At 42.6% G+C, this 20,728-nt stretch overlaps 1 protein-coding gene across 1 annotated transcript in view; it reads right to left on the bottom strand.

Annotated features, from left to right (window-relative positions):
* The window catches only part of LOC140923090 (DNA replication licensing factor mcm2-like), a 21,397-nt gene extending 4,534 nt beyond the window's left edge, over positions 1-16,863 (bottom strand). The window contains exons 1-14 of the mRNA XM_073373154.1: positions 16,786-16,863; positions 14,465-14,637; positions 13,794-13,963; positions 13,572-13,663; positions 13,231-13,405; positions 12,592-12,701; positions 11,609-11,718; positions 10,956-11,163; positions 3,990-4,124; positions 3,289-3,480; positions 2,484-2,577; positions 1,228-1,478; positions 794-883; positions 256-330 (exon numbers count right to left, since the gene is read on the bottom strand). Of these exons, the coding sequence (XP_073229255.1) occupies positions 256-330; positions 794-883; positions 1,228-1,478; positions 2,484-2,577; positions 3,289-3,480; positions 3,990-4,124; positions 10,956-11,163; positions 11,609-11,718; positions 12,592-12,701; positions 13,231-13,405; positions 13,572-13,663; positions 13,794-13,963; positions 14,465-14,637; positions 16,786-16,791 (1,881 nt within the window). The 5' untranslated portion in view covers positions 16,792-16,863. The remainder of the gene's footprint in view (positions 1-255; positions 331-793; positions 884-1,227; positions 1,479-2,483; positions 2,578-3,288; positions 3,481-3,989; positions 4,125-10,955; positions 11,164-11,608; positions 11,719-12,591; positions 12,702-13,230; positions 13,406-13,571; positions 13,664-13,793; positions 13,964-14,464; positions 14,638-16,785) is intronic.
* Between the last annotated feature and the right edge of the window lie 3,865 nt (positions 16,864-20,728).

Here is a 20,728-nt window from a genome sequence, read left to right as displayed (position 1 = left end):
AAAACAATTAAATATCAATTTCATTTAAATCCACAGAGTACTTCTCTTGCTTTGAATTTGCCAGTATTATTTAGATTTATTACGTAAATCATCCTATCTACCGTAAGATTATTTAACTTGCATTTTGTGGTTCTATGTTTTTAGTTACAAGAACGGTGATGCCATTGCACCTTCTGAAAACAACTAATCTCCATTGACGTAAAAAACTAAATTTCATTAGTTCTGCCAAACATTTTATTCAATATTCCCACTTACATTTTCAGCAAAAGTTAGTGAAGGGTCATATCGCCCACCAATCGGATTTGCAGCAGCTAAGATGCTACATCTTGCCTGAAAAAAATGCATTAACTTTCAGTAATAAAATACATTAAAATCCGTTTTCATTAATCACTCTTAATTGATGGAGAAATATAACGTGGTTTGCCTTAAGTCCCAAAGGCAGGCCGCCTGACCATGCAGTACTTTCACATGGTATTCAATTCTGTGGGTTTTTCCAACTACCACAAGCCTGTAGACAAATCCTATGTTGTGAACATTAAAAAAACCTGTTCTGGCCGTACTTTGTGTGGTGCTATCTGATTTAAGTTTTTACTTCTAAAAATAAGCAGAATAAGTCATTTTATTAATTATGGTAATTTTTTAGGTTACCCAGGAAAAAAAGGATTCAACACAAAGAGCCACTAATGGTACTAAAAACATGTTCAAAAAAGGGTTCTCAAACCACTACTCCATGGAGAGGATGTTACAAGTGCAATAATATTAACATGCCTCTTTTAAATCACATCAAATTTACCTGTAGTGAAGTAACAATTCCAGCTTTGGAAATTGAGATGCTCTGTTGTTCCATTGCTTCATGGATGCTTGTGCGGTCAGCATCGTTCATCTTAAAACAACAATAATTATTGACAAAATTTTTAAGTGCGATTCTCATAAGCTGAGGAGATCTTTCTGACAACAAAAACCAAAAGCAAAAAAAAAAAAACATTGCAAGTCTTTCCTGCTACCATGACTGGGAAGTTGAACACCTGTCCAGCAAACTTCACAGGTATGCCTGTGATAAAGACTCAGATGGCCTCTGTTGCCTGACACTTCCTTTTTCATAATTTTATTGAAGTGGTATCCCAAAACAGCACTAGTGACTACGTCACAGGTAGATAAGCTGCATACAGAAACCGAACTTTGGTGACTATGTAGCTTGCAAAATAGTAATCACAATTGACAATTTACCTTATCAAACTCATCAATTAAACAGACTCCTTTATCAGCCAGCACCAGCGCACCAGCTTCAAGTGTCCACTCTTTGGTAACAGGGTGTCTCTGGACATACGCCGTCAATCCAACTGCGGAAGCACCTTGGCCAGTGGTGAACACTGCCCGCTGAGCGGCTTTCTCGACATATTTCAAAAACTGAGATTTTGCTGTTCCAGGATCTCCACACAAAAGGATGTTAATGTCACCTCGGAGTTTGTGCTTTCCACCTGCAAAGAGCATTGACTAGTCAGTACATGGCACGATAACAAGGAGGTTTCAGTGGGGGTGTGTAGCCAAGGCCTTCCAATTTACAGGGCTCGAAAAAAGTCCTGTCTGATAGTTCAGGACAAGTAGATTTTCTTACAACGCAAGAAACTTTTAAAGCTTGCTTTCTCAATGGGCAGAGATCAGAGCAAGTCATTTTCTAACTAATCATCCACTAAGAAGAACAAGAATTGGACCCGGGCAGGCAAAACATAAGAGCTATTTACCTAAATGACAAGCTGGAGTTCAAGAAATTGTTTTTTAGCCTTAAAACTCTGACCCTGTTCAAGACAAAACCTGCTGATTTTGCTACCCTGTTTGAGACAAGACAAGGCCCAAATATGACTTTATTTAAAAACATCTTCTTTGTTTCTCTAGTTTGAAGCCACCAAGATTTTAAAGGTACAAAATTGTGCAGATCACCCCACAGAAGCCACAAAAACCACGCCCAGTTTGCTGACACATTCATGTTTAGGCCAAGTGAGAGGGTGTTCCCATCTTAATCCCACAGGATAGCTATGCCGCCTGGTTAGCTCAGTTGGGAGAGCGCCAGTCTGCTGAGCGGGAGGTCACGGGTTCAAACCTTGGCCGGACCAACACTTAGGGTCTTTAAATAACTGAGAAGAAAGTGCTGCCTTTGTAATGACATCTGCAAATGGTTAGACTTTCTAGTCTTCTCGGATAAGGACGAAAAACCGTAGGTCCTGTCTCACAGCACTTCACTGATCTGCTCTTGTGGGACGTAAAAGAACCCACACCACTGTTCAAAAGAGTAGGGGACGCAGACCCCGGTGGTGTGGCCAACCTTAACAGGTTGTGGGATCGGGTAGGGATGGCACCTTGCATGGGACCTTTGAGTCCTGTTTGTGCCTATTCCCTCTGGGCAGGCCTGTGTCCAGAAAAGCTTGTAAAAAAAAAAATGCCCTCCAAAAATGTGACAGGCCACCATGGTCAAGATTTATACTGACCTGGATCTTTGGCAACTCCACCAAACATTGCTAACGCTATTGCTCGCTTAATGTCTTGATGACCATAAATAGATGGAGAAATGCTATTTATTATCTGCAATAAAGACAACTTTAAGGGTCAATCAAAATAGATGGATTTTCATTAAAGGTCCAAGTAATCTTCAAACACCCCAAACTTTTTATTTAATTATTTGTTTTTGCCAAACAAAATAAATTAGAGTAGGTAGAAGTATAAACATACTAAATGGATAAATTAAAATAATTATTATAATTATTACTAATTATTAGTAAACTGCTGGGAATTAACAAACTTATGGGAATTAGAGATTTCCATCCACTTGCATTTTAACCTGTCTGACCCTTAACCCTTTAAGCCCTAAGAGTGATCAGCATCAAATTTCTCCTTGTAACATCACTTCTTTATAAAACAGAGTGGTCATGAGAATTAAGGACATGATCACACAAGATGAATCCAACTGATACTTCAACAAATTCTCCCCACTACTTCTATTGAAAACGTATCGAGATAACAAATGAGAATTTCAATTTTGATATTAGGGTTTAAAGGGTTGAAACTGAAAATTGTCTTCTGGACCAACAAACACATTCCGCCTATTACAAGCATGAATAGTGTTTGCATGTCTCAATTCACTTTATATTCAGTTTCAGATTTCAGAAAAACAAATTTACACATAACCTTCTAATTCTAAGATGCAATGAAGAAGGGAGTATTGTTTCATTAAAGTTCTTAAGATTCTGTACACCAAATTCTGATTTTGTGCCTTAAATAATATCAAATTAGTACCTTTTCTCCAATTCTCTCATCCTTTGATAAATCAATAATAGCCTTGACATCTTCATCGGTTAAACTCGTGACAGCTAATTTGTCATCCTGTTTGGTAATGTAATTAGCCTCAATCACTGTAGCAAACACTGGAAAGCCATTAGACCGGTTTAGACTGCTGTCGTAATTAATTCTGTAAATTCCTGTCAATTCCTGTTAATAAAGATACACAATAAAGAATTCAAAATTATTGAGAGAGAAAAAAAAAATTAGTACTTCTCACAGAAAACTGTGATCCAAGGCAAGCCAAACTGCCCAACTGGGAGCCAAGGCAAGCTGAACCATTTAATCGGACCTTTACTACAAAACATCACAAAAGTACAACAGAGGAACAAACAGAGAAAAGGCTCCCAAGATTACATGCCACAGCAAAACTTACAAACAAAACATCAAGAAACTATTCTAATTACTGTAATGAAAAGACCTGGCTAACAGAGGTTCCAAAGAGACACTAAATGACCACAGGAGGAAATCACTTAAAACTACCCGGCTTGAATGGTGGTTGGGGGAAGATGGTCAGGCAGTGGCGAATGACAACAAGAAAACTGGTACATTACAACCAACCATGTGACTAGACCCCTGAACACTCCACTTTTCCAGGGAAAAACACATACAAGAAGACTCAACAAGCTTGACAAGCCAGCAGTACAGTTATCACTTACAATGTCATCTCCTGGTTTGCAGCTGTCTACAAGATCACCAGTCAGAATGACATCTTTGTATCGGGGAAGCCTGCCTGCTGCCACTTTGCTGGGACTTTCCTGAATCTTTATCTTTTGAAAGTTTTGATAAATAGTCTACAAGTAAAAAAAAAAGAAAAGTTGTAATATTTTCTCACTTATTTGTTACTAGAGGAAATCTGCAGTAGACATTCAGGGTTCATTTGATCAAACGCCAGGTTTTAATTGACCCAATTGGTAAAAAATTAAATCCTGGATTAAACTCGCCCTTTTCTTTACTTGCAAAACAAAGGGAGAATTTGACAACTAATAGAGTAGAGAAGCAATGGTATGACAAAATCTAAATTAAAGAAATTATGGGATTGGGCAGGATAGTTGGAAAGAACATGATGAAAAAGACGACTTGACAAAAATCGTTGGGTTAGTGCAAATTGTTGGTGAGATTTAAGTGATGTTGTTCTCAATATCCCAATCAATCCCATACTTTTGCAAATTCAAATTTTTGTGACGTCACACTTCTTTACACAACTGAGTCACTTAAGCCCTTCCTTCACCATACCCTCGCCCAAATGTCCTTCAATGTATAAATTTGCCATAAAGACTCTTCAGGACCTGAGAACCCAATCTGATCCACTACAAACTCCATTTTAGTGTAGTAAAGTTAAAGAATTCGTGACTTGTTAATCTTGAGTGAACAATAGATCAATTACTAGCTTGATAGGAACCGGAAATATGATCCCTATTGTGTAAGCAAGCGTGCAAAAATGTGCATCGTGTAAAGTAGATAGTTAGATGTGCCTTCCGATCGGAATAGCGTAAAAGCTACAAGCTACACCCTTTAAACTGATAAGATTTTGTGTAGGATGGAATGATTACTCAAACCTAGCCGCTCAGGATTTACATAAGTAATGTAGGAGTAATAGTGTTTTAAGCTTTCAATCAAATTAGGGTGTTTACTAGAAAGGAAACCACATGCATTCCCTACTATATTTTCCCACGTATGATTTAGCTACCAATATGTATAAAAGTACCTTGATTTAGCAATAAACGATGAATGTGAATGTGATCAGGACTTGAGTGTGTGCAAGTCTCTTAGAATATTGATAGCCCGAAACCGGCCAGGTCTAGAGATATTCAAGCAGTCGACAGTCGACACTTATCTGTTGGCCACGAAATCAACTCCCGTTTACAACACTGGTGGCAAGCGGCGGGATCGAATTCAAGTCTTCGTGGATCAGTTCTACAAGGATCGAGGAGTTTGGCGATTCTTGGAGATAAGTAGAGCTTGTTTGTAGTTGATAAGTTGTCGGGAAGCTGTTTGTCGCAATTGGGTTTGCGGGACTTGTACTGGCTTGGTTGTGTTTTGGGTTATCGCTATTCTTGTGTACGTAATTGATTAAATTTATTATGGTTAATAACGAGGGAGAAACTCCTGCCCCTAGCTCAGGCGCTACTGCACAAGCGGTAACTAGTAGTAATAGGCCAATAGTTATGCCGGAGGCATTTTCGGCGGCCGGGAACGAAGAATGGGACTCGTGGCTTTCACATTTCGAAGATTGCGCCGTGATAAACGAGTGGAACGACGCGCGTAAAGCTCAGTTTCTCGCTGTTCGTATGCGTGGAGCCGCGTTGCTCCAACTACAGAGTTTATCACCGGACGTGCGGGGAGATTATACGGGTTTAAAAAGAGCACTTCGCGAAAAATTTGTGCCGAAAGAACGGATCGAGCTACACAAGGCTGAGTTTCGTGCAAGACGCCGGGAACGGGACGAGAAACTACCGGATCTCGCTAGTTCGCTGCGACGACTCGTCGGTAAAGCGTATCCCGAGGCAATTCCTGATTTGCAAGACAGCCTTGCGAAGGATCAATTTATCGACGCGTTGGAGGACCGGGAAATACGGATGAAGATCCGAGAATCGGGTCCAAAAACGCTCGACGAATCGGTCAGTCGAGCCTTGCAAATCGAGGCAATGTACGAAGCGGAGTCTCGTCGGACTAAGGGTCGGTCGGTCCGAGTAATACAAGAACCAGCCCAGGATGAGCGCAGTGCATTTGCAGAACTCCTCAAACAGAACACAGCCGCCATAAATCAGATGGTTCACTTCGTCCAGCAACAGCGGCAGCCGCCTTCAACTTCGGGCGAGAGCGAACGTAAACAAAACGGTCGGGGACTGGGGCCGAATACAAAAGATCGAATACAACGCCGTTGTTTTAGGTGCCACAAACGGGGCCATTACATTGCCGATTGTCCTCAACCAGCACGGGATCAGCAGGGAAACTCCAAGTGATCGGCGCCGCGGGTCAAGCGTCGGTCGGGGAAATCGGAAAGACCCGAAATGTATCGGAGAATAATTTAAGTAAGAAAGTAGAGACTAAAGTTGTAGCAAACTCGTTTTCAAGTATTCATAGTGTTTCTAGTGACACTGCTGTGTATGTAGCGGGGCTAGTGGCAGGGCAACCGATTGACATGTTGGTCGACACTGGGTCGGCAGTGACTCTTGTGCATCAGCGGGTGCTTAACAGGTCCCCCCAAAATTTTAAGTTAAGTGTGGTTGGTGAACCAGTGGTTTCAGCGAATGGCCAACCTTTGGATATTAGGGGCAAGTGTGACCTGGAAATTTGCGTTGATGGGGTGAACATGGTTCATTCAGTTTTAGTTGCTGCAGATGTTACCCAGGATTGTTTACTAGGCATAGATTTCTTAGGTAAACATGGTTGCAAAATCGATTTTGAGGCTAAGTCACTAAGTATTGGGAGCAAAATTGTTAACCTTCAGGCTAAGAGTGGTGGCAACAAAGTTTATAGGATAAGTTTAGCGGAGACTGTGGTTGTTCCTGGACGTCATGAAATAGTGTTGCATGCTAAGGTTAAGGGGGCTGGTTGTGGTGATGGTTTGTTAGGTCTAGTGGAACCATCTCCAAGTTTTGCCAAACAACACGATCTTTTGCTTGCTCGTGTGGTAGCCCACCCTAAGAACAACACAGTACCTATCCGCCTGGTCAACCCGTCACCAATGCCTGTTACCCTGTACAAGAACACCTCAGTTGGTACCTTCAGTGAGTTGGAGGAAAGCAGCCCTGACCCCCCTGAGTGTAATCACCTTACGTCTGCAGCACCCCGTAGTACAACGCAGCCAAAGGTGTCCAGTAAATTTGACCTTGACTCTCTAGACCTGACTGGCGGGCAGAGGACGGCACTGAAAACACTCTTAGACGAGTATGCAGACATCTTTTCATCCGGACCAGCAGACCTAGGTAGAACCGGCGTGGTAAAGCACCAAATCGATACAGGTGACTCCCCTCCTATAAAGCAAGCGCCAAGGCAGGTACCATTGCACCAGCAGGAGGTTGTGCGCCAGCACGTGGAAGACATGTTGCAGAATGGGGTGGTACGTCCGTCTACTAGCCCGTGGGCCTCCCCAATAGTTCTGGTCAAGAAGAAAGATGGTGGTACTCGTTTCTGTGTGGACTACCGCAAGCTGAATGATGTGACCAGGAAGGACGCCTACCCACTTCCGCGAATAGATGAGACCTTAGACGCCCTGGCAGGTGCGAAACTGTTCAGTACGTGGGATCTGGCCAGCGGTTACTGGCAGGTCGAGATGGAGGGTGCTGACCGTGAGAAGACAGCATTCACGACCCGTCATGGCCTCTTTGAATTCCAGGTAATGGCCTTTGGTCTCTGTAATGCGCCAAGTATGTTCCAGAGGCTTATGGAATTTGTTCTAGCTGGACTGCAGTGGCAGACGTGCCTGGTCTACCTGGACGATGTTATTGTGTTTGGTCGAGACTTTGAGGAACACCTGGTGCGGCTACGAGAAGTTTTCGAGCGATTCCGCCAGGCAGGGCTGAAGCTGAAACCCTCAAAGTGCTTCCTGTTGCGACCGAAAGTCCCTTTTCTTGGCCATGTGATCTCAGCAGATGGTGTGAGTACTGATCCAGACAAGATAAGAGCGGTGGAGCAGTGGCCTACCCCTTCCAATGTGTCCGATGTAAGAAGTTTCCTGGGTCTGGCCTCGTACTACCGCAGGTTCATCGAGGACTTTGCAGAGATTGCATCCCCTTTGCATCGCCTGACAGCAAAATCCATTGAAAGATTCCAGTGGTCTTCAGAGTGCGACAGAGCCTTCTGTAGCCTGAAAGAGAAATTGGTGACAGCTCTTGTACTGGCCTTTCCCCGAAGTGACGCAAAGTTCATTGTGGACTGTGATGCGAGTGACTATGGCCTCGGAGCAGTTATTTCCCAGGAGCAGGACGGGAGTGAGAGAGTGATCGCGTATGCAAGTCGTGTGCTGGACAATCGTGAACGCCGATACAGCACTACCAAGAAAGAGATGCTTGCTATGGTTTATGCAATCAGACACTTCCGCCATTACCTGTATGGAAGACCGTTTACTGTCAGAACAGACCATAACGCACTGAAGTGGCTTCAGAGCTTTAAGGAACCCGAGGGTCAGGTGGCCAGGTGGCTCGAGTTGTTGGCCCAGTACGATTACAAAATTGAACACCGACCAGGACGAAAACACCAGAATGCTGACGCGCTTTCGAGAAACCCCCTGGTGGTTGCTGAGGACACTGACCAGATAACCCAGACCAATGCAGTAGGCAGTAGCACCAGTACCTGGGTACCCAGTTGGACAGTGACCAACCTGCGATCCAGTCAAGCGGCGGATCCTGACTTGAAGAAAATATTGGCTTGGAAGCAGAACCAGACCAGCCAGCCGGCTTTCCAGGAGATAGAAGGAACCAGTAAGGCAACCAGGAGCTTGTGGGCACAATGGAACAGGTTGCAGTCGGAGAATGGTGTCCTTTACCGCCGGTGGGAAACAGATGATGGTCATGGTACGCGGCTGCAGTTAGTACTTCCCAGGTCCATGGTATCCGAAGTCCTTTCCGCCCTTCACGATGCACCCTCAGCTGGCCACCTGGGAGTAACTAAGACCTTGGAGCGAGTGAGAGAACGCTTCTACTGGTATGGTCAGCAGCATGACATCGAAGATTGGTGCCAACAGTGCGAGAAGTGCTCCAGGAGGAAGTCCCCACAGCAGCCAGGAAGAGCACCTCTTGTCAGCAGCTGTCCAGGTTATCCGTTTGAGAGGATTGCTTTGGACATCATGGGTCCCCTACCAACTACAGAATCTGGTCAGAAGTACATCCTGGTTGTCGGAGATTACTTCACAAAGTGGGCCGAGGCATTCCCACTCCCGAATCAAGAGGCAAAGACGGTCGCAGAAAAGCTGGTGAACGAGGTTATTTCCAGGTTCGGGGCACCCGAGCGTATCCACACTGACCAGGGCCGGAACTTCGAAGCCCAGCTGTTTAAGGAAATGTGTAACCTCTTCAGTATCGAGAAAACGAGAACAACGCCATACCACCCACAGAGTGATGGCATGGTTGAGCGCATGAACCGTACGATACAGGACATGCTGGCAAAATATGTCGCTGAGCACCAGCGTGACTGGGATGTTCACCTACCCATGATTATGATGGCATACCGGTCCAGCGTTCATTCCACTACCCAGTACACACCCCACTACCTGTTGTTTGGACATGAGGTACAGTTGCCCTTAGACGTTATGTATGGTCGTGAACCTCATCAGCCGGAAGCAGCCTCTGAGTACGCAAGGAACCTCAGATCCACCCTGGAAGAAGCCCATGAGAGAGCTAGAGAACACCTGAAGACTGCCCAGAGAAGACAGAAGGACTACTATGATCGCCGCGTCGCTGGAGACGAGATAAAGGTTGGAGATCATGTGTACCTTCATGTTCCTGTAATCAAGTCAGGACGGACAAAGAAGTTGCATTCGCCATGGCATGGTCCACACGTGGTTGTAAAGAAGATCAGCGATGTAACGTACCGGATAGAGGAAGTGGACAACCCCAGAAAACGGCGAGTAGTCCACTTCAATCGACTAAAGCTGTGTGGCGAGCCACGACCAAGGGCCCAGCAACCTGATCAGCCTACGGGCCAGCCTTCCAGTTTGCCAGTGCGGAGACCTCATCTTCCCCCTCGCTATGTTCCGGATGAGACTGACCTCATGTATGCAGACGGTACTGCAACTGACGGGAATGAGACATTAGCAAGAGCTGAGGAAGAGGACTCCACAGAGGCAGAAGTGCCAGCTCCAGAACCAGTAGCTGAAGTAGTGCCTCCCCCTGTTGTAGACAGACCAAGAAGAGAAGTTCATGCTCCTGCTTGGATGAGAGACTTTGTTTCTTAATTTCTGAATGAACTTTGATTAATTTTCTTAATATAGCTGCGATCAGAGTTAATATTTGTTTTGTTATAGTGGCTGTACACCCAGTGATTTCTATTTTGCTTAAGAATCCAGTAGTTTTCCTTTCCTTTGTTGCATGGCATGGGGACATGCCCTTTTCTAAGGGGGGGATAGTGTAGTAAAGTTAAAGAATTCGTGACTTGTTAATCTTGAGTGAACAATAGATCAATTACTAGCTTGATAGGAACCGGAAATATGATCCCTATTGTGTAAGCAAGCGTGCAAAAATGTGCATCGTGTAAAGTAGATAGTTAGATGTGCCTTCCGATCGGAATAGCGTAAAAGCTACAAGCTACACCCTTTAAACTGATAAGATTTTGTGTAGGATGGAATGATTACTCAAACCTAGCCGCTCAGGATTTACGTAAGTAATGTAGGAGTAATAGTGTTTTAAGCTTTCAATCAAATTAGGGTGTTTACTAGAAAGGAAACCACATGCATTCCCTACTATATTTTCCCACGTATGATTTAGCTACCAATATGTATAAAAGTACCTTGATTTAGCAATAAACGATGAATGTGAATGTGATCAGGACTTGAGTGTGTGCAAGTCTCTTAGAATATTGATAGCCCGAAACCGGCCAGGTCTAGAGATATTCAAGCAGTCGACAGTCGACACTTATCTGTTGGCCACGAAATCAACTCCCGTTTAAAACATTCACAATCTAACCTGATCCATGTTTATTTCAAAAGGTCCTCGTGATTGACATTCTGGGCAAGAGCCTGGCTTGACCTCTTGATTGGGTGATTGGAAAAATGGCCCTAGGATAAAAGAGCACTTCTGACAGTCGTATTTCACCATACTGAGCTGTGGAAGAATGCCTGTGCTACTTGTCACGACACCACAAGTTCGAATCAACTGGTTCACATGCAGCTGTCTGCAAAAATAAATAAACAAACAAAATAAATAAGCAACACTGTGTACTCCCAGAGAGTATCCATACCCAGACAACCCCTCCCCCCACCCCTCCCTAGCTCTTTCAGAAATTAGAAATTCCACAGGGGATGCAGTCATAGAAGAATTCCTTTCCATGGGGAGTATGGATATTTTTTGGAATGTCACACTAAGCAAATTTTCTTTACTGGTTTCCAAATGTTTGGTGCTGTAACCTAAACTAGATGTCTGAAAATAAACTTTTGTTTGTACTGATAGCTTGAGCTTTTAAACATTGTTATGTGCAATTAAATATTCTTATTGATGATAGTTATCATTGATTTTTATGGATCCAACAAAATCCCTGCAAGCATTGATCTAGTGTTAAGCTTTGAACCTACGTGAGAAGTCAAAACAACAAGTATGAGGATTGTAACCAACTGCCATACCTTAATGATCTTAGCTCCTCCATAAGAGGTAGGTCTGCAATGCGTACATGGATATCACTTGCAATGCGGTCATAGTTTGGAAACATGGCAAGCACTACCTCCTTTGCACCCTGGAAAGAAGTCCAACTAAAATTAATGTTGCTGTTCAAAAGGCCCCTGCTTTAAGACATTCAAACCAGTTTAATTTTTAGTTTACTTTGTCTCATATCAGTGAAAATATTTAACTAGGCTTGAAGAATTGATTTGCAGTAAAAATTTAGCAGTCTTCTATTGAGAAATGATATTGTCTAGGTGAAAGAGACATTGCTAATCATGCCACATGGAGGCGTGTGTAGCCAAGCGGTTATCACCTCAAACTCCGATCTGGAGGTCCATGTTTCAACCCTCGCCCGTCGCGTTGTTTCGTTAGACAAGGAATGTTACTCCACTTTGTCTCTCTCCACTTAGGTGTATAAATGGGTACCGGAGACATACTGCTGGGGGGTAACCATTCGATGGACTAGCATCCCGTCCAGGGGGGAGTAGTAATAGTACTAGGCATGGTTCATGCTAAGGAAAGTGTGCCTTTACCTTTCTTAATTTACCATAGTTGTAACTGTAAGTCTGTCAACAAAAACCTTGTGTGCCCATTTAAGTAGCACCTCTATAATACTACTTTCAGTTCACTATGGAACTGTTTATTTACATAATCCTGCACAAAAGTGGGTTGTACAACTTGACAACAGTTCACTTTAATGTCCAAAAAGACGGTTTTCCCTTTTGATAAATACCCCCCCCCCCCCCACCACCAATTTACTCAATGTTGGGATATAATAGAACAGGGGACCAGGAAGCAGGGAAAGAAGGGAAAAAGAGGTAAAAAATAAAAGCCTCATCAACACTTTTGACAATGATTGTGAATACTTTCTTGGTTCTTTTCAGTTGGTCACTAACAAGAGTGACAGAGTAACACTTCCATCTGATAAGTCTAACTTGTTAATTACCTCATCAAAAATTTGCAAGACTTCTGATGGTGCCTCAGGAAGAAAATATGCTAAGACCTGTTGCTCATTTGCCAGGATGTTATAATCAACAACAAGACTTTGTCTGTTTGCTAAGAAAACAGAACAAACACAAAAAAGGCATTAATGACTTTGACACATGTTGCAGGGCTGTCACAAAAGGCCAGGGAGCAGGAATTTCCCATGATTAGGATGAGAATGACCCCCCTCCCCAGCTACTGTCATGAAAACAAGAGGAAAATCGAACCAAGAGAACTTCCTAGCTGCTCAAATTCTCCCACCTACTAACTCGAAATCTTAGTGACAGCCCTTTGTTTTAATTCCTGTAGTCACCCAAAAATAAATTTTCGGACAATATTGTGGTTCAGACTTATCAGTGTAACCTAGAATCAAATCAAATCAAACACATACAGTTGTAGCTCACAAGAGTATGTAAGTTGTTATCAAACACGTAATCACACTTATTCACAATCATTGAAGAAGAAGAAAGAGCAGTCAAAGAAATGTAACGATTTTGCCTTTGTAAGTCTCTTCTGTTGGATTTTGCTGTTGCTGTTCTTTGGAGATGGCTTATCCCATAAAAATTATGCTGAGAAGAAAAATAAATAGCATCTGATCTACCTTCACACATCTGTGATATCTTCTCCCTGTAAACACTATGCCCTTGATCATCAACAAATGACCGAAGAAACTGTTTAAATCTGTTCTTGATTTCAAGTCTGGGAGCCTGCATGGAAACCCATTCCCGTACAGAATGCCCTTTCATGTCTTCAAGGTTTTCAATACTTTCAATAAGCTGAAGAGAGAGGAGAAATACTGGATTAACCTAGTGTAAGGTGACAATCTGTTCAGGCCATTCACTCATATGTCACTTTTGAATGTGGATGAAATGTTCCAATGTTCTTAACATAAACATAAAAATACATTTTGTAAGTTGAAGTTTCTTTTTAAGATTTCAATACCTCATCCTCATCTTGCAAATCTCCATCTGCCGCTCTTTCTGCAAGCCGACGCCTTCTTCTAGGTTGTTCTTCATCCTCTTCATCTGTTTCATCTTAAAAAGCAAGAAATCAATAAACTTTTACATTAAAACTGTACAAAAAATAATTCAAAACAGTCTTTTTAAGGCTGCATGGAAAAAGTGACTTTTCAGGTCAAATCATGTCACAAGAATTTGTCTTTACCATAAAGTAGCCCTCGATGAAGTCGCCCCATGGCTGCTGCCTCCTCACGGTCCCTCTTTCTCATCAGCCGCTCAGCTTCTTGCCGAGCGTCAGGAGCCATCTCATCATACTCCTCTTCATCTAAAGCACCAGCCTCGTACACATCAAGGGCTGGAATTGGACGGTAATCCCTACAAATACAAAAAAGTTCCTATAGTTTTAAACAAAACATAACAAACATGTACATCTCGTCGCGCAGGAAATGAGATGTGACTGGTAACTTACTTTTGGGTGGTGCTGTAAATAATTATTTTAAACCATCTACGTCAAGTCCCTGGACCACCCACATTACCCTAGAAAAGAACTATGGTGACCTTTCATGTGTTTGCCAGAGTGAAAACTATTGCCAAAAAACTAGAGTGAAAACTATTGCCAAAGTGAAAACTATATGCCAACTACTACTGAAGGCAATGAACAACCTCTAAGTAACACAATGAAATCATACATGCACACCCGTACAAGCATCATAATAAACAATAGCTCTAAAGCTTTATTTTTAACAATCAAGCTCTTTCCGTCTTTCATTATCGTAAAACAAAATTATTTTCCAATAATCCACAAAATTTTTATCTAGACAGTGGCCAAGGACGAAAACAACCCTAAATGCCAATAAAGTGACTGTTTCAACTTACTGTTCCATCCTATCACCAAACAACTCTTCTCCATCTTCCTCATCAACCACATTTTCATTTCCCAGAACTGCGTCAGTTTCATCTTCAAAAGGAGGTAAGTCTCTACCAGGACTGGACGTTAGACCATCTGTCCTCTGAGGACTACTTGGTACACCGATGCTGCTTGAGGATTCCTGAAAAGAAACAAATAGTTAGAATAGAAAAAAAAAACACAAAACTCGGAGCAAAACTTGAGACAGAAAATGAATATTTGGTCCAAATCGCTTCAACTTCATCAGCGTTGTGAAGTGTCAGGTTGTGCAACAGAAAAGTTGCTGCATATCCTCAGCAGTGGATTGTAAATTGCTGGTAAGTCCAGACCAGTGGGTTTTCTTAGTTTGATGGCTATGACTTCCTTGATGTGGCCGTTGGTGTTGTTCTTTTTGTTGAATAGTAAGGGTTCTCAATAGAAGCCAACACCCAGCGATTGATCTCCGCCTACTTTGGAATTTGCAGCCGCTTTCTTTGCATTCTAATTGCTACTTTTCTCTCTCTAGTTTACGGCCCCTCCATTTGTCACAGCCGCCTACTTAAGGTTAGGCAGACACCTATTTCAAATCCTATTGAGAACCCTGGATAGTGCTTTTAAACTGTATGAGTTGATGTTGTGACCTGTTGCCCTGCAGTCAGGAGTATCAGGGGATTGGTCTTGTTTGATCAGGGAATTACAGTTGGACCTCTCTACGACTGTTGCAATACGTTATTGCATATTCAATTAGCCGACGATTGTTTAGATCATTATTCCCAATATGGACCATTCTTTGTTCATATTTGATTAGCTGTAGATCATGCTAAAAATTATTGTTATTCATTGTGCAGTGTAACTTTGTAGTGAAAACCATTAGGACGTCGAAGCTGAATAAACTTTGCTCATCAAAAAGTTGTCTTGTCAGGATATTTCTTCATGCTGGAAGCAGAAACTACATGAGGAAACAACAACGGCCACCTTGGGGACAGAAGAAAGTGACCATTGTAGAGAGGTTTAAACAAGAGTGAATGTATGGACTGTCCGCCAAAAAATGGCTGTTGTAGAGGGGTGGCCGTAGTGGAGAGGTGGCCATTGTGGACAGTAGTGTTCTTTGATCCAGGTACAAAGGGACCTGGCGATCTTGCTAATGTAGCTGTCCAGCCATTGCTCACTGAAATAAATATTGTTGTTTGCATTGCATGATGCCTGTCGAAATGTAAATTGAATTGAAAAAATTGCGCCAGTGGAATTTACGATATCGAAGCAATCTGAAAAATTTGTCAGACACAAAATTTTTTAATCAGTTTACAACACTGATCTTCATTACATTCATTCACCTAAATTATTATATCATGTATAATATTGTATCTATATTATTGAAAAATAGCTCTTTCCAATCTTCACCGTTTCCAGTTGATTAAGAAGCCATACTTCTCATGAACTCAATTCACTGAATTTGATTGGGCAAATATGAAGCACAGTATCTGAACTGGGCTTAACAAAGTTGCATAATAAAAAAATCCCTTGGGTTCAGCACTGATCTCCCTAGAATGTAATCCTAGTGGATTTTGATGAAAAAAAATTTACATGTATATTTTTTTGTTTTAATGTGGAAAATTTTAAAATTAGGAAAAATTAAGTTAAATAAGTTGAGAAAAATTCAAGAAACCTCATTGTTAAAAATGGCAGACTCCATCATAAATATGTGATCTCTGCGAGACACAAGGCCAGTGCTGAGGTTCTCGTGATATGTGGCATATTTACCATATTTTTTTCCAGAAGAATTCAGCCAGCTTTCATGATAACAACGATCAAATTTTAACAAATCACGATCTACTTGCAGCTAGATGAAATGAACCATAAGATTTTTGGATATTTAGCGATTCCAACAGTTGTACAAGCCAGGAAACGCTTTGCAATCAAAAGCGTACATTTCCGGATTAAAAGTTCGCTTTGAGCTTCATTAACGACCGACAACTCCAGCACACATGCATGGAATCTACAAAGTTCGTCAAATAACGACTATGAATACATTACCAAGCTTATTCTAAGCTTGAATCAATCGAACAGAATGAGAGATGAAATCAATAGAAACGTTGCTGTACACTCGATCGAACAATGTTTCTGCACAACACAAAGCTACACCAAGCCATGCCGACTGAATTTGTAGCCATAAAAGCGATCGAAAAGCAAAAACCGGAAATACACTGCAACCAAAATGAGATCGATCTGAAGACTAATCGTTATAGAAACAAGAAAGGGTTTAAGATCAAGAAAGTAAAGGAAATTTCTTTAAAGATTTTCAACAACTCACCGCCATGCTGTCTTCTTCGGCTGAACTGTTCACGTGACGCAAATTTTCCCGCGTTTTTTCCCCTTCTCGTGAAAACGAGGCGCCACAGATCAGCTGATTTGAGACAGCTTGGGAAATACATCTCCTTCTTCCTTTTTACTGTTCTGTTCTCAATAAACTTCTTCCAGATCAAAGTGCCGTAGCAAGGTTAGATTTATTGGAAGGGCGGGGGGGGGGGGAAGGGCAATCACGAGCGCCGAAGGCTTGAGATGCTAGGGGGGTCCGTCCGGAGGCATGCTCCCTTGGAAGATTTTGAAATATAGGGTCTCTGAAATAGCATTTCCAGCCTTCCGAGAGCATTAATTTCCAGCAAGTTTTAACTGTTGAAGCCATAAATAAATAATTTTCACGCTTTGTCGAACCGAAATAAACACACTGAACCGAAGAGCAGCGTGAAGAGCGTGGCCGCTGACCAAATTAAACGTGCCTGTCAAAATTATTGGGGGCCCAGGCCCCCGGCCCTCCCCATGCTACGGCATGCACTGACTGGATACCTGCAGAGATGAAACAAAAAACGGAAAAAATTGTGATAAGCTGCGTGGCAGAGCCGCGCGCGAACTACAAACAAAGTTTTCATCTTTTTTACTTTTTCTTTGATTTCGGCGTATGCAAACCTTGCAACTATTCTAAAGTAATGAAAGGCCAGATCCGAAACGTTTTGCGAGGAACTAATACCACAAGACGGCACTTTTGTTTATTACTAGTGTTTTTGTTAAACATTCCTTTACTTGCACAGAAGCCTGTTTAATAAAAATATCAACTAATGTCTTAAATGGTGTGCTCGCAAACTTTGGTTTGACCAGACATTGTTTTTTTTGTTGGTGGTGTTTAGGGAAGGTACGTTTTTTATTGAGGGGGGGGGGAGGGTGGGCCGGGGTATTTTAGAATTTTTTGGCGGAAAAAGTCGTGGCCCTCCCATTTCCTGGAATGGATTAATGCATGACCCTTCAGAAATACCCAAACAAAAACATCTGACCCTCCCCCCTACCTATCCAAGGCAAAAATAACCGGAAATGAAAATAACAAACTGGAAGTGTTACTCATATAACCGCGTTCATCTGCGCACAAAGTAGTTAATTGCGTGGCGTGTGATTGTACGGTGAAAACTTGAAAATGGGCAAGGATGTACGAGGAATAGAAAGAGGGAAATGTGCTTGTGGTGAATGCGAGGATTTCATGAGGTCAGATGGAACAACTTGTGGTTACTGTGGCTGTTTGCCGACTCGCCATTCTAAAAAGGATGCCCACTACTCCTCTCACTCTGTTGGTGGAACATCGGCTGCGGGAACAAGTGAAAGCGAGAAGTGGAAAGATGAAGGTTCCCGAACCCAAAGGGCGAATATACTAAATTCTCAAATAGTACTTTGCCAAAATTCTACCTGTCCTTTTGGACCACTTGTCCCTACAAGGAACGCTTTCGCCACACTTGGGTATTTTTCCAAGCTAGAACAATTTGAGAGCCTTCATTGTGAGAAAGGAGAGCTTTATATGGAGTATAGGCAAATGTTGTGTCAAGAGCGAAATGGCCAACTATGTGAATTTTGCGAGAAGGATGAGACTACCAGCGCTCCACTTCCAACTTGATGACCATATCCCGACTATGGTAAGCTGCCAACCTTCCATTATCTCTCTTGGAGTGCAACCCCCACCAATGGCCGTGAGCCGGACGACTTCCAGCCTCGAGCTCAGATTAAGAGATTGTTTGAGGAAAGTGAACTAGTCAGTGGGGACAGTGACGCTATTAGAAAGTTTTCAGATAAATACATTGTCCCCGAAAAACTTGTGGCAGAGTATGTTGAACACCTTGCCCAGATAAAAATGCGCAAGGAGAAGAAGAAAGAGGAGACTGAAAGGGAGCGAATGGAACGGCTGAACCGGCAGTACAATGGCATTGACTAAGCTGGACTGTACAACTCCGATACGCTGTCGTCCTTGAGAGTGGACGAGCTATCCTTGTACTTTTCCCATCACAAGATCACCTTCAAAGGGAAGAAAGCTGCAAAGGTCGCAATGATCAAAGCGCACATTGGCAGCTTGCTGTACAATTCAATGGAGCGTCAACAACCTCGGCAGCCCCCGCTTAGAAATGTGAGGCAACAAGTGACCTCATCACTTTCCGAGGTCAAAACTGACTCGCAAAGTGATGTAGTAGATCGAGTTGTTGGATCAAGCTTAAGTGAAGAATCCTCACCGGAGACTGATTTTACACCAGAACCCCGCGCAGAAACATCAAAATATGGGCGAAAGCGGAAACGGGTCGAGAGAGACAATTATGTTAGTTGGGAAAAGATAGTTTTTTGATATATAAATTTTTCGATAAATAATTTAGATTAATCTTGACTGGTAGCTTTGCTTGTATATACAAAATAGAAGCGACATGGAGTATTTTTTTCCTTGCCAAAAAAACTGTGACCCTCCCCCGGTTGAGAATAAAACAGGTTTGACCCTCCCCAATTTGTAAAAAAATTACTGATGACCCTCCCCTCCGAAGCCCCGGCCCACCCCCCCCCCCAATAATAAACGTACCTTCCCTTAAAGCTGACAATTTCAAAGCAAGCGAGGAGTCGCAACATTTTACATACCTTTGTATGAAGTTCTATAGCGTGGGTACGAGCTTGCCCACAGTATACAAACGCCAAAAATAAAATTCGGCGTTTTGTGGAACCATACATGAATCTTCCCCCTTATATTTTTCAACAAATCACGTTCGAAACTGGCTTGTCTGCTAATTTTAAGACGGTTCTTTCCAACGGTGTTGACGGATTTCCCCCTGGTTTCAGTCAAAAGTTGAAAAAAACCGTGGAATAACCTGCGTAGCAGGCGCAAAAAGGAAAGAGGAATGGGGACTTGAAAAACGCAGGGGAACCTCTCTCCCCAATCCTCTCCCTTTTCCCTTTTAATTTTCGACGCCTGTTACGCACGCAGGCCACCGTGGAATGGTCTATTCTTCCATGAAAAGCCTATTAGCAGGAGCGACATTAGCCTGCTTAACAGGCGTTATTTTATTCGCGTTTTTCAGGCTAGGGCGACATTTTTCAGGTATACATGCGTACTGGTGTATAGATAACTCCGCTCCTACCAGCGCTAATAAAATTTTAATCCACTATTGTATTTACTTTCCTGTTGATGGCCTTGAGTATCAATTGGGGTTATCACAATAAAGTAGTAAAGTAGTGAAGTAAAGACTCAGCAAAATCTTATAACGTCCAAGTCCAGGTTCCTAGATCCTACACATGAAAATTTTTCTTAAAAATTGGCTTTAAAAGGGTAGCCTGCGTCGGAAGCGTGATTTAAACCAGTTTTGTCTGTGGCGCAGGCTGTGAAAGGGGGGCTAAAGCCATTTCGCGACGGTTTTCGTTATCGGTAGGCACCCGCTGTTCAGGAAATGAGCCCGCGCCACTCCCGGACCCGACAAAGCGGTGGAAATCGTTAATAGAGTTCTTTTAAAACCTTTGTACGATCAACCTCGTCCCCAGGGCACTTTTCCCTGTTGTAGGATTCATGGATCTCCGGTGCTCTTCCCAAGGGCGCTTTTCCCTGTTGTCAGGAGCCCATCAAATGATGGGCTCCTGCTGTTGTAGGATTCATGGATGTTCAATTCTCCAGTGCTCTGTTTTTTATCAGTTGTCAATGTGATCTTGTCAGTTTGTTTCTTTTTTCTTTTCTTTCCTTCCTCTTTCTTTTCTTCTTTATGGAGTATGAGGGGGAGGGGGGGGGGGGGGGAGAGGGGGCTTTTTTTCTAAGCCACAGTGAGTTTGGTTGAGTCGGTCCCTGATTTCAAACAATCACTTAACAATCCCTCGAGTGTGATGATAAATAAACGATTTTACGCTAAATGTACAAGATCAAGTCTTCGTTTCGTCTTTATTTAACCTATAGATTTAAAAAAAGGACCAAAGTAACA

Source organism: Porites lutea, chromosome 13 (genome assembly GCF_958299795.1).
Source record: "Porites lutea chromosome 13, jaPorLute2.1, whole genome shotgun sequence".
NCBI lineage: Eukaryota > Metazoa > Cnidaria > Anthozoa > Scleractinia > Poritidae > Porites > Porites lutea.
The sequence above is the reverse complement of the archived record's forward strand: the minus strand, read 5'-3'. Positions and strand labels throughout refer to the sequence as shown.